The sequence below is a fragment of the Sorex araneus genome, chromosome X (genome assembly GCF_027595985.1).
Source record: "Sorex araneus isolate mSorAra2 chromosome X, mSorAra2.pri, whole genome shotgun sequence".
Taxonomy (NCBI): Eukaryota; Metazoa; Chordata; class Mammalia; order Eulipotyphla; family Soricidae; genus Sorex; species Sorex araneus.
The window spans coordinates 327,286,136-327,298,352 of NC_073313.1; the positions used below are offsets into that span (position 1 = coordinate 327,286,136).

General features: G+C 36.8%; 1 protein-coding gene across 3 annotated transcripts in view; it reads left to right on the forward strand.

Annotated features, from left to right (window-relative positions):
* AFTPH (aftiphilin) overlaps window positions 1–12,217 on the forward strand; it is a 76,622-nt gene that overhangs the window by 53,024 nt on the left and 11,381 nt on the right. The window contains exons 7-9 of one of the 3 annotated variants that reach the window (XM_055121632.1): window positions 2,413–2,473; window positions 3,901–4,074; window positions 7,961–8,084. In XM_055121632.1, coding sequence (XP_054977607.1) covers window positions 2,413–2,473; window positions 3,901–4,074; window positions 7,961–8,084 — 359 coding nt within the window. The remainder of the gene's footprint in view (window positions 1–2,412; window positions 2,474–3,900; window positions 4,075–7,960; window positions 8,085–12,217) is intronic. The other 2 variants (XM_004609179.2, XM_004609180.2) reach the window with 2 other exon arrangements.

Here is a 12,217-nt window from a genome sequence, read left to right on the forward strand (position 1 = left end):
TGTATCTGTCGTTTTGTCAAGTTTAGATAAGTGTAACTACCATCGCAATCAAGGTACAAAACTCTTCCATCGCCATAATTTCCTTAATAGTTACTCCTTTACTCTAACTCTTGGTCCCTCTGTAGCCATCCCTAATCCTTGTTATCTGTTAATTAGCATTTTACTTTATTTGATGTCTCCCCTAAACTCCCTCTCTGACCTGATGTTTAGAAGACTAAATATTTGTAATAACGTGCTGATTATTGGTATCCTAGTTATCAAGACAGCTCTATGACAATATATCAAATTTACCTTTCAAAAATAACAGATTTGTTTCCTATAGGAAAAGTATCTTTTTGTACACAAAGTTCTCATGATGCCTGCCTTGTAGCAAAAGCATAATGGCGAGCAATTTGAGGGGGGAGAGATGAGTGGGAAATGAGAGCTGTGAGATGGGTCAAAGGGCTAGAGCACACATGTGCTTTGCATGCGACAGGCCCAAATTCTGTCTCTGCTACTGCATGTTCCTCAGCACCACTTGCACTGCACTAGGGGTGGAGCCTCTGAGCATCTCTGGGTGTAGCTGGGCACGTGACAGAGCAAGGGAAGATGGCTCAGCCATGTAATACATGCCTTCCATGCCTGAGACCCTAACCTCTGTCTCCAGTATCACTGCGTGTCAGCAGCACCCCGTCAGTGGGGCCCAGCACCAACTACCAGGCTAAGCAAGTATCCCCAGGAATGGTCTTGGAGCATTAATAAGGAGCTGTTCTTGCCCCCTCCGCAAAATAAAATGGCCTTTTGATTGTTTGGAAATAGGTTGTTTCCAAAGTGTTGTCAACATGAACTCAAAAACAAAACCAAAAAACCCAGTGTTTTTCTTACCTAAAATAATTTTAGAGTAAAACATTACTCACCTTTCAATATCAAGAGGACTGGGGATATGATTCATGTCTCAAACGTGTGAGACCCTGAATTTGATTCTCTGCACTGCAATAAAAGAGCAGCAAATTAAATGCTTCATACTACCTCCCATTTTACATGTATACCGTTTGCTCATTTTATCATTGTTGATGGAAGTTTAAAAGTCTAGAATATTCAAATGAGTTTTGAGTATGCATTTTATTATATTTTTAAAACTAAATTCTGGGGCTGGAGTGATAGTATGGCGGGTATGGCGTTTGCCTTGCATGCAGCCAACCCGGCTTCGATTCCCAGCATCCCATATGGTCCCCTGAGTAATTCCTGAGTGCAGAGCCAGGAGTAACCCCTGTACATCGCCAGGTGTGACCCAAAAAGCAAAAAAGTAAAAAAACAAAACTAAATTCTTCTACTGATGAAAAGTAATTTTAAAATTAATGAATTTGACCAGAATTTTAAATAATATATAGTTCCATTTACTCTCCTTGACATTCTTTATAATTTAGAAAGTTGTATAGAAGGGCCAGAGTTATAGTACCGAAGATAACATGCTTGCCTTGCATGCAGCCAACCCAGGTTTGATCTCCAGCACCCCATGTGGTTCCCCCAGCCCACTAGGAGTTATTCCTGATTGCAGAGCCAGGAGTAACCATGGAACATTACCAAGTGTGATCTAAAAAGGAAAAAAAAATAAAAAACTATAAAGAGAACTTTGGACAATTCTCATTTTCAGTAAAAGGAGCTCAACTAATCTTTTTTTTTCCAACTGAATCAATTTTACAAAGGCATAAAATTAGTTAATAGTTAATCTTGAATAAATAGCCCACATATTTCACTTTTTAGTGTTACCGTTTCAATTGCTATCTTATTTATTAAGAAATTTTAAGTGGTTGGGGGCTGGAGTGATAGCACAGCGGGTAGGGCATTTGCCTTGCACGCGGCTGACCTGGGTTCGATTCCCAGCATCCCATATGGTCCCCTGAGCACCGCCAGGAGTAATTCCTGAGTGGAGAGCCAGGAGTAACCCCTGAGCATCGCTGGGTGTGACCCAAAAAGCAAAAAAAAAAAAAAAAAAAAGAAAGAAATTTTAAGTGGTTGTTTAAAATAGATTAAACCACTCTTTAATGAAGAAAACTTTTTTAATGTATTAATGATCTAAATCATAGTTTGAGAACAAATAAAAATCTGAACATATAGTCAAGTCTGTGTTCTATATAGACAATAAGTCTATATATTTCTTTTGGATATTGTAAAGATAATTTCATTTTTCAGATACAAGTTTTTCAAGTTAGTATGCTAGACTTTATAATTTTAGTTTATGTTAATATTTGCAGATCTTTCTGAAAATTTAAGTTATCCCAATTTTGTCCATAGGTACTTTAGGTGTTTTATTGCCTAATGATCTTGCTTTAATAGTTTTTTTGGGGGGGAGGGGGGTGTTGTTTTTAAGAATTTTTGATATTGCTACAAACGATGCCAATTAATTTGTGATTTTTTGGTTTTCAACTCTAGGAGTCTCTACCACCCGTCCAGTTTGACTGGAGTAGCAGTGGCCTTACTAACCCCTTAGATGGTACGTCTCTCCGTAGAGCCTCTAGCACCAGAGCTAGAGTTAAGAAAGCTACAAAGTTCAGACAAACTTCTCTCTGCTGATTTCCTTTTTTGTTTGAACATAACTTCTTATTCTTATCTTTGGAAATTCAGGCTTTCTTTCTAAACAGTATATTGCTCAAGAAACCAGCGTTACTACTATTAGCAGTATTAATGTTGAAATATAGGCAATAGTAGCCAGGTAAAATTTTAGTTTATCTTTAGTCAAAATAAGCTTCTTTATTTTTTATGAATTTCTAGGTAGCTTGAATTATATTTTAGGCAAGATCAATTTACTTGAATTTTTGTTCTATAGTTTTAATTGTGGACTTCCTTGGATGCAAAGTGTTATGGCTAGAGGCTGCTTTAAAACACAAAGCACAATTATTTAACCAAAAACAATGTGCAAATACATCATATTTATTGACTCAAAGTAGTTTTCAGATTTAATAATATTTTATAAAGCACTTATATGCAAATGAAAATGAACAATTTTCATGATCCTTTTTCTAAAGCTTATTTCAAAATGCTAGTAGGTAGTTCCAGAAATAATTGCTTTCACTTATGGCTTTAAAAGAAAATCCTAATGAGGAATAACTTATTCCAATAATATGGGGTCTTTAGAATAAATAATACAAAATGCTAGTTTTCCAGTAAGTTGACACCACAAGTTTTAATTGGCCCCTCAGATAACAAATATTCCTTCTAATTCACCAGTTTGAGCCATTGTCTAAAACATGTCATCCTATCAACTTTGCGTTATAGTGGGAGTTCTAGAGTATCTGGAAAGCATCCAATTGAATAACAGTGCTGAAGGAAAGCCTGGATGCACCTTTTGCTGTTGTCTGGTGTCTTTAATTCAGTCAAATCATTATGCTTTTTTATTAACAAACAAACAACTTCTATAAAATGTATACTATTTCTGATTACTGTTTCAGAGTTAAAGGGGAACAGTACAGCTTGAGGTTGCACATCAGGGTAGGGCAGTTATGACATTCCTTATTATGTCACTTTAATCTAAGCTAATGTACTGGTGCATGTCCTGAAACTGACAAAGTTGTCACTTTTTAAAAGTCATCAATTAGAAACCAGCATCACTAATATTAAAGAATGATTTGGGCATGTACAGTGATTTAATGTTGGGTTGAGATTAAAGTATTGTTTCCCTTTAACGGGTACACTTTCCCCTTGGTCTTTCTGGTATGGCTCAACTTTTAATTGAAAGAACTGAACCGCTACTAAAACCTTACTAAGTGTTAAGTTATTTACATTGTACATGAGAAAATGTACATTGAATTAAAATGTTATTTTAGAAATGTCCTTAGTAATGAAATACTAATACTGTACACATTGTTTTAATGTTGATTTTAAAATGTGTAATGACTACTAATTATAACCTGCATGTTCAAGTGTGTGTCTTACCCCTTTTTACACATAACCCCTCCTCCCTTGGCTTACCTTCTGTGTGGCTGCCTACCAACACGGTCACTGAATTTCAAGCTAGTGGAGGTTCCACTCTTCTGAACCTTGATTTCTTTGGGCCCGTGGATGACAGTAGCTCTAGCAGCAGCACCACAATCCCAGGTCAGCAGAGTGTTAAAACCACAATTCTAGTTGATTTACTAAAAGCATGACCACATCACTTGACTTTCCTATAAACAAGGAAACAAGTTAGATTGTATTCTCTATGATGTCTTCTAATACTTTACTTTCGTGTATCTATTGTTATTTTCTAGTATCGGACTATGACAAAAGACTTAATGTAAAATGTGTTTCAAGGAAAACTTTCACAAAGTGTAATATTCAGAGCTGAGCGTAGTCTCTTGGAATAAACTATTCCTAATGTTCTTATACAGTTAAAGGCAGGGCTTGTTTCCTTTTTTTTTTTTTTCCTGAAGGTGGAAATTTTTATATGCTTATTTTTAAGGGCATATTCTGTAAAGCCATTTGAGAAAATACAAGTTTAGAGATATGAGAATATTTTAGTACACAAAGATCACTTTACATTGTAATACCTGTGATAATAGCACCTTTATAAATTCTAGAATTCAATTAGTTCTTTATTAGTGTTGCTAAATGTATAGGTTCCAAAATACTTGAGTCTAGCTCTTAGTTATATAGTCCATATAGAACTATTACTGTTTTATATAGCTCTTAAATAGAAAGTATACTGTTTTCCATGGAGAAAAAAAAATGTTACAAAGTTAATAATAGAAAATAATTGCTCTGCGATACTAAAAGCTAGAAATTAAAACTTACTGGAGTGCCTGTTAAATTAATGTTTAGCCCTGCGAAAGTTCAGTTCATTGACCAAAGGACTAATGTACTTTGTTATTTTCTAACTGAATAAAAAGATTAAAATATAATGGCATTTTTATGTTTATATTTTGTTTAATATGATTTTAATGAATTCCTGTCATCCCAACTTGTGACTTGGTAATCACACCCATCGATCACCAAACAGTTGTTGAGATGCTCTTGCTGCTAATCGCAGGTGGCGTAGCAAGTGTCCCTCTCTCCTCCCCGAGAGCCACTTACACGGCTGGCCTGGCTCTTTCTCTCCAGAACCCTTTCTCCCACTCTCAGCAGCTCAGGAGTCATGTGGGAAGTGGTGGGGAGACCACAAGAGTCAGCTAAGGGTGGGCTTGAAACCCAGATTGCCCTCCAAGATCTGGTCATGGAAACGGGAGCCCACTGTAAGGAAGCCCAGAGCCATTTGAGAGAATGACTGGATTCCTTGACTCTGAGCCCTGCTAGTGGTTCAGTGTTTCCAGGGCTTCACAGACATCCTCAAAAAGCCAATCTGTGTCAACTTTTGTCTTCAGAATATTTTGCCACTTTCTTAAATTATGTTTAAATACTTGTGAGCTTTGGAATAACCTGGGTGAGCTAATTAATTTGTGTTTCTTTTTCCAGAACTTAATGGTGGGGAGGGGGTTGGAGATGACCAAAAATTTATGTATCGGTTTTTTTTTCTTGCTATATTCCCACTAATGAATTACAAAGCTCCTATTTTCAATTTGCTCTCAGCTTTCTTTTTGTCATGAACTGTATTATAGCTTAAATGAGGTCACTGTATTTGAATGCCTATAATATGGTTTAAATATAAATTTTTTTGGTCACATTTCAAACTCAGTTAAACTATTCATAGGAGCACAAATTATCTGACCATATTAAGCAGTACAGAAATGACCTGATAATCAGGCTCAGTATATACAACTTCTACAAGTGTAGCTGTTTTAGAAGCTTAGAAGTAATGGAAGTGAAATCAGCATGCTTAAATGCCGTCCTCATTATTTGGAACCTTTTGAATATTTTTGTTCCATATTTTTATTAATAATGCTTTACCTGCTATATAAACTTGATCACTATAAATTTGCTTTGGCTTCTTTTTATTGCTATTGGGTTTTGTTAAAACTTAACATCAAGCTACAGGTATCAACATCTTCCTTAGTATTTCATTTCAACACTTGCTTGCACTTTTTCTGACTTGTTTCTGGGAAAGTCATTTTGTCTTAGCTTGCGGTTATTTAATTATTTTGTGTGAGATCTGTGAGGTTGGCATAGAACTTGGTTGACTAGCTTTAGTTATGTAACTAAATTGTCTCATTAAGGTTTTGTTAAGACAAAAACTCTTCTACTTAAAAATACGCACACATACGCTTATAAGTTAGAATAAGTAGTAAGTTTGAAAAATACTGCTTTTTGATTTATTACTGATTTGGCTTAAGGGGGGTGGAATTTTGTCTCCCCCTGCCCTTACTGTTTAACGACCAAGTAGCCAGTATTTTACGAATCCAACTCAGTTTTTACTAATACTCTCCTGTTGCCAGTCAGGATGCAGTTGTTTATTATACAGAAGCATCAATTAAAATATTGCGGTTACTTGGAATCTAAACTGTTCACTGTGGAGAAAGGGAAGGTACTTTGGTTCATTGGTTCCTTTACAGACATCTGCATTTTTTTTAATTCTGTAATCACAACCTATATGCTACTATAGAAATACAAAGTAAAGGCCATTTAAAATATTTTGAAATGCTACCTTAATGAAATATTAAGAGCTCAGGAGAGTCAACAAACATTTTCTATAGCCTTCCTCCCTTGTTGGACATGTTAACTGTGCAAGCTGCTTTTGCTTGTTTAATTTCTGTAAACATCTGAGATCTGTGTTTGCTCTACTAGTTATCTACATTGTTGGTTAATCATCTTATAAGTCTGCTGGTCTTCAGAGCTGTTCTAGAAATAATAAGTAAAAATTGATAAACCACTCTTTATTATCCTAAAATTACCCTTTTTATCTCAAGTAATTTACTAGTACCAAAGAGAATATCGAATTGTTTTTTTGATGATCTTTGTTTTCTAAAGTTTACCTAGAGTTTAAAATATTGTTATTTTCCAATTTCTAGTCAATTATTTAATATAAATCTGCATTTAGCAGGAATGTAAAATAAGATTATATTTTAGTGAAGTCAAATGAAGGATTCTGGTCAATGTTTACAATAAATCTAACTTGGCTTTATTATTAACTCTTCTAATGAGATATCTGAGCTGTTAACTCAGATTAGATATGATACACTAGAAATGTAATCCTTCAGACAAAATTTATTTTATCCAATAATAGGGGTTTTTTTGTTGTTCTTCCTTTTTTCTTTGTAGGGAGGGAGCTCCCAAGCGGTGCTCACGGGGCCTGCAACTAGGTCCAGCAAGTGTGTTACTTAGGCCTAGTCCTGCTGGAGGCCCCAGGGTGTTGCTGTTGGTCCTCTTGGAACCCCTAGGCCCAAGGATCTGTGTCGGGGCCTCTGCATGCCAGATCTGCACTCCAGCCTTTACACTATCTCCCCAGTCCTGCTCTTAGATACCTTTTCTATTTTGCTGTTCCCATTCGTAAGAACAGTGTGGCATATAATTTGATGCTTTAATATTTTCTGCCCTCGAGTGGTTGGAATATAAACAAAAACAAATTATTTACCATAGTTGAAACTTGATATGAGATTGTAAATCTTAATATGGCAGAAAAATTGGTCAACAAGGTGGGTGGAAAGGGAGATTAAAAAAATGAGATTAACCTGTCAGTTTTGAAAAATGATACATGATCTTGTATAATGAATCATGTGCCTTTTATTTATAAAGTAAGACGTTCATATTATAAGAGTCTAGTGGAGGGTTATTTTTAATTAAAGATTTAAATTTCAGAAGTATTTGGAGGGTAAAATATGAAAGTTGGTTTTTATAAAAGTAAAAATTAAGATCATATTTTATACCAGGTGGAATTTTGGGTTCAACCCCCAATTTGTAAGAATTCTGAAAAGTGGAATTTAAATTTAAAAAATAAATATGACCCAAAGATGTATATTGTGATTGTAAGAGACTCAGATGTTTACGGAATAAATTGCCTTTTGCATCTTGGATTATGGCTAATTGGGTAACCCATTGCAGCTTGCCATCACTGACTATCATTTTATACTATAAGGTGTGGATCCAGAGTTATATGAGTTAACAACTTCTAAGCTGGAAATCTCCACCTCAAGCCTCAAAGTGACTGACGCATTTGCGAGACTCATGTCCACAGTAGAGAAGACAAGCACATCTACCAGGTAAAGAGCTAGTGATCATTACACCCTAATTTCGAATTTTATTACACTAAACAGCCCAGATCGGAAAGCACATGTGAAACTCACTTTATATTTGTATAAAAAAATAAATAAAGCAGTTGGACCTAATTCTAGAAAACAGATTTAAATTATTTTTAATTATGAAGTTCGCTAGAGCAAAGCTTTTTCATAAGAGACTAGAAAGAGCAGCTGAATGCTACTTCTCCCCTCCTTGTCCAGCTTTTATTTTTTTCTTTTTGGCTCACACCCGGCGATGCTCAGGGGTCACTCCTGACTCTGCACTCAGGAATTACCCCTCAGAGGACCATATGGGATGCTGGGAATCGAACCTGGGTCTGCCATGTGCAAGGCAAACGCCCTACCCACTATGCTATAGCTCTAGCCCCTCCTTGTCCAACTTTGTAGGAAAGAATCCTGATTCTCCTAAAACCACTGTTAAGGGAACCCCCGCCCCCTGCCCTGCCTTTACCTTCATAACTGATGAGATGATCTTCCTTGAGAAACAGTTGGCGCTTCCAGAGTCACTGAGGCCCATCTTTTCACTTCTGGCTAAGTTAGCATGGGAGAGGTCCAATATTATATTTCCAGACTTTCACTTCTGTGCAGCATCTCTGATTTGGGATATAGAAACTTGTTTTTATCAAACTTCCTGATAGCCTCTTCAGGAAATGGCCTTCAGGGAAAGTTATGTCATTCTCAGACCATATCCAAGAACAGTCACGAGGACTGTATGCTTAAAATTCAGGAAACCTTTAGCTTTGCATAATTAGGCACTGGATGAAGCTATAGCTTTGACATCATTAGCCACTGGGAAAAAAAGGCAGAGAGGGTGCACCTAATAATGTAATCATTATGAATTAGGAAACCACTACCACAAAAGTAAACTCTAGTTGACTGGCAAACCAACAACTCTGTTCTTATTTCCATTTTCAAATTTACCTGTTGCACATGTTGGCAGAAGTATTAAACTTCTGTCTCTAACATTCCACTTATATGTCCAAATCAGTTTTATCTTTAAATTCTTCTGTGGAAAATCATGCTGCCTTTTTATCTTGTGAAGAATAATGCCTGCCTGGTTGACCATCAGGGCTTGAATTGCTTTTTAAGCTATTGTGTTTTTGTTTTCATTCGACAGATATTAATATTAATAGTTATAGTTATGAAAAACCTTTCTTTGGTTCCCCCCCTTTTGTTTCTTAAGTATAGAAATCCTTAGCTTCTCCTGGGAATGAATTTGTAGTTTGTGCTTTTTTTTAAATCATACCTACCCAGCAGTGCTCAAGGCTTACAGCTGGCTCTGTGCTCAGGGATCATTCCTGACAATGTTGGGAGACCATATGTGGTGCTAGATATTAAAACCAAGGTTGGCAGGGTACAAGGCAAGTGCCCTTTGAACCGTACTATTTCTTCAGCCCAAGTTGCATATTCTTGTTGTCCATGCATTCTCTTTGTTGGTCTAATTTGCCTTTTTCTTTGTACAAAACTACCTGAAACTTTTAAAAACGTATTAGGCAAACCTAGTTGTAAATGAGGCCACTATGAATTTTTTGCTTGTCCTCTAATTTTTTTTCCAAATGAATCATTTTTAAACTGGAATTCTTCTCATATACATATCTCATGCATTTTTATATTTGCTAAAAGCTTAATATATATTTAAGTTTGTTTTTTAAAAAAGGATGTTTTTATTCTTTGGGGTTTCCCTTAGTAGTTTCCTTCTAATCTTTCCTGCTCTTTCAGCTTTTTACCTCTACAAGCTCATTGAATGAATATTAATAGTTTGTAAAGCCCACTGATGAGAATTTATTTTTTATGCCATTAGGAGGAGCTCTAAACCACACTTGTTAAGTTACTTTCTTTCCTAACTGTGTAATTCATCCTTGAAATGTGCTACACACTAGGGAACTTTACCATCTCCTGTTCACTTCAAACGGTTTTCAGTTTTTTCCTTTTTTTCTGTTTGAGTGTGGAGGGAACTAAAACTGCAGTGTGTATCCCCGAGTGAGTGTCATTAGCTACATTGAATTACTCTCTAGTACCAATCCAGCTTTGTATTTTCTGTTTTAAGGAAATAGGTACTTGAAAATGGTGAGAAACACAAGCATCTGCAAGTCTTAAAACTAGAAGGTAATATTGTAAAATACCCCAATGATATTCTCAGTTGTACAGGAAAGAAAAGGGAGAATGACCCTAGTTTCAGAAAATGTCACTATCCTTGCTATTTCTAGGTTTGTGCTTACTTTTAAATAAATTAAGTAAGCTACAAAAGGTAGAGTCAGGAGTAACCTATAAGCCCATGAGCACCAACCACTGGGTGTGCCATCCCACGCCTCCAAAAAACAAAAGAAAAAAATTACTTTCTGATTTTAATCATTTGATTTCCAGCAATTAGTAGTCACTGACTCCTCACTGAAGTTCATACCAGCCAAATAAAGAGGTCCCAGATGTGATACATCTTTTTTTTGTGGGAAGGTGGGGGGAGCATGGGAGCCCACAGCTGATGGTGCTCATGTTTTACTCCTGGAGGGGCTCGGGGGATCAGATGGGGTATCTGGGATCAAATTGGAGTTGGCTACCTGCAAAGCAAGTGCCCTACCCACTGTACTACCTCTCCTGCTCCACATCTTTTTAAAACTTTTTACTTGGGACAAAAATTCTCACACTATAAAATTTACTCCTCAGATGAGTGATTTTCAATATATTCACAAGATTGCACAACCTAACCACTACCTAAACCCAGAACATATTTATTAACCCAAAAAGAAATTTCATGCTCTCTAGTAGTTACTCAACAGCCACTTTGCCCAGCCCCCAGCAACCACTGATCTGTCTTTTTCTTGCTATACATTGAACCCAAAGTTGTCTATTTGGGTTATTTTATAAATGGAATCACGGTTTTTCAGCCTTTTGTAAATAGATTCTTTTACTTAACATAATATTATCAAATTCAACCATGTTATCATGAACCAGTCATTTATTTTGACTTCATTTTTTTCTACAATATGTATATTTCACAGTTTGCTTATTAATATGTGAAAAAATATTTGAACTGTTTTCACTTCTCTGTTCAGATGATTAGGTGCGTCCTCTCTGTCTCACACACACACCCCACACACACCCACTTGTGCTTGCTGAGAATCATTCCCCGTTGATTGCGGTGCTTGCACATGTCTCACTAGGAGCCACACTTCTTTAGAGCCGCTGCTTGCATATCTTTTTTAGTTGCTGTGTTTGCCAGGGGTCACACATTTTAGTTGAGGTGCTTGCACACAATGGCTTGTGGTGCAGCCAGAAATTGATTGCAGTACCCGAATCAGAGCCAGCAAAGCTGCCAGGCACAATCAGCAGAGCTACCAACATCACACCAGCAAGTGCACTGGAATTTTAGTGAGACTCAGAGCACTGAACTATCCTCCCCGGCCCGTTTTCATTTGGGGCGAGTATGAGTAATGCTGCTAAGAACATTCATATACAAATGTTTGTACAGTCAGATGCATTCACTTTTCTTGGTAGTGAAACCACTGGGCCATATGGTAGTTCTGTGTTTAACTTTATAATGAGCTGAGGGTTCTAATTTCTCTTTCTTCCCATGGCTTGTACTGCCTAACTGTTTAGTTACAGGCTTTCCAAACAGTTATGAAATATATGTGAATGTCATTTTGTTTGTGTTCCCTGTGGCTGCTTACAATAAGCATCTTTTCAGATGCTTATTAGCCCATCTAGATATCTTAGTTTTTAGGGATGCACTGGCTGGTCAGCACTGAAGAAACCGTGTAGTGTGGGGATCAAACCTTAGGACTCTCATATGTAAAACCTGCACTCCTGCCCTTTCACCAGTCTCTGTCTGTCTTCTTTAAAGAAATGTCTCAATGTCCTTTGCCTGTTTTTTTGGGGGGGCGTGGGGGGCGAGAGAGGGGGAACTGGGTGGGTTACACCTGGTAGCGCTCAGTTCCTGGCTCTGTTTAGGGGACCAGATAGAGTGCCAGAGATTAAACTAGATAGTGTCACTTGCATACAAGGCAAGCCCCTTATCCCCTGTACTATCTCTCCAGCCCCATGCCTGTTTCTTAATTATATTTTTATTATTAAAAAATTACATATATTGGATCCTAGACCTT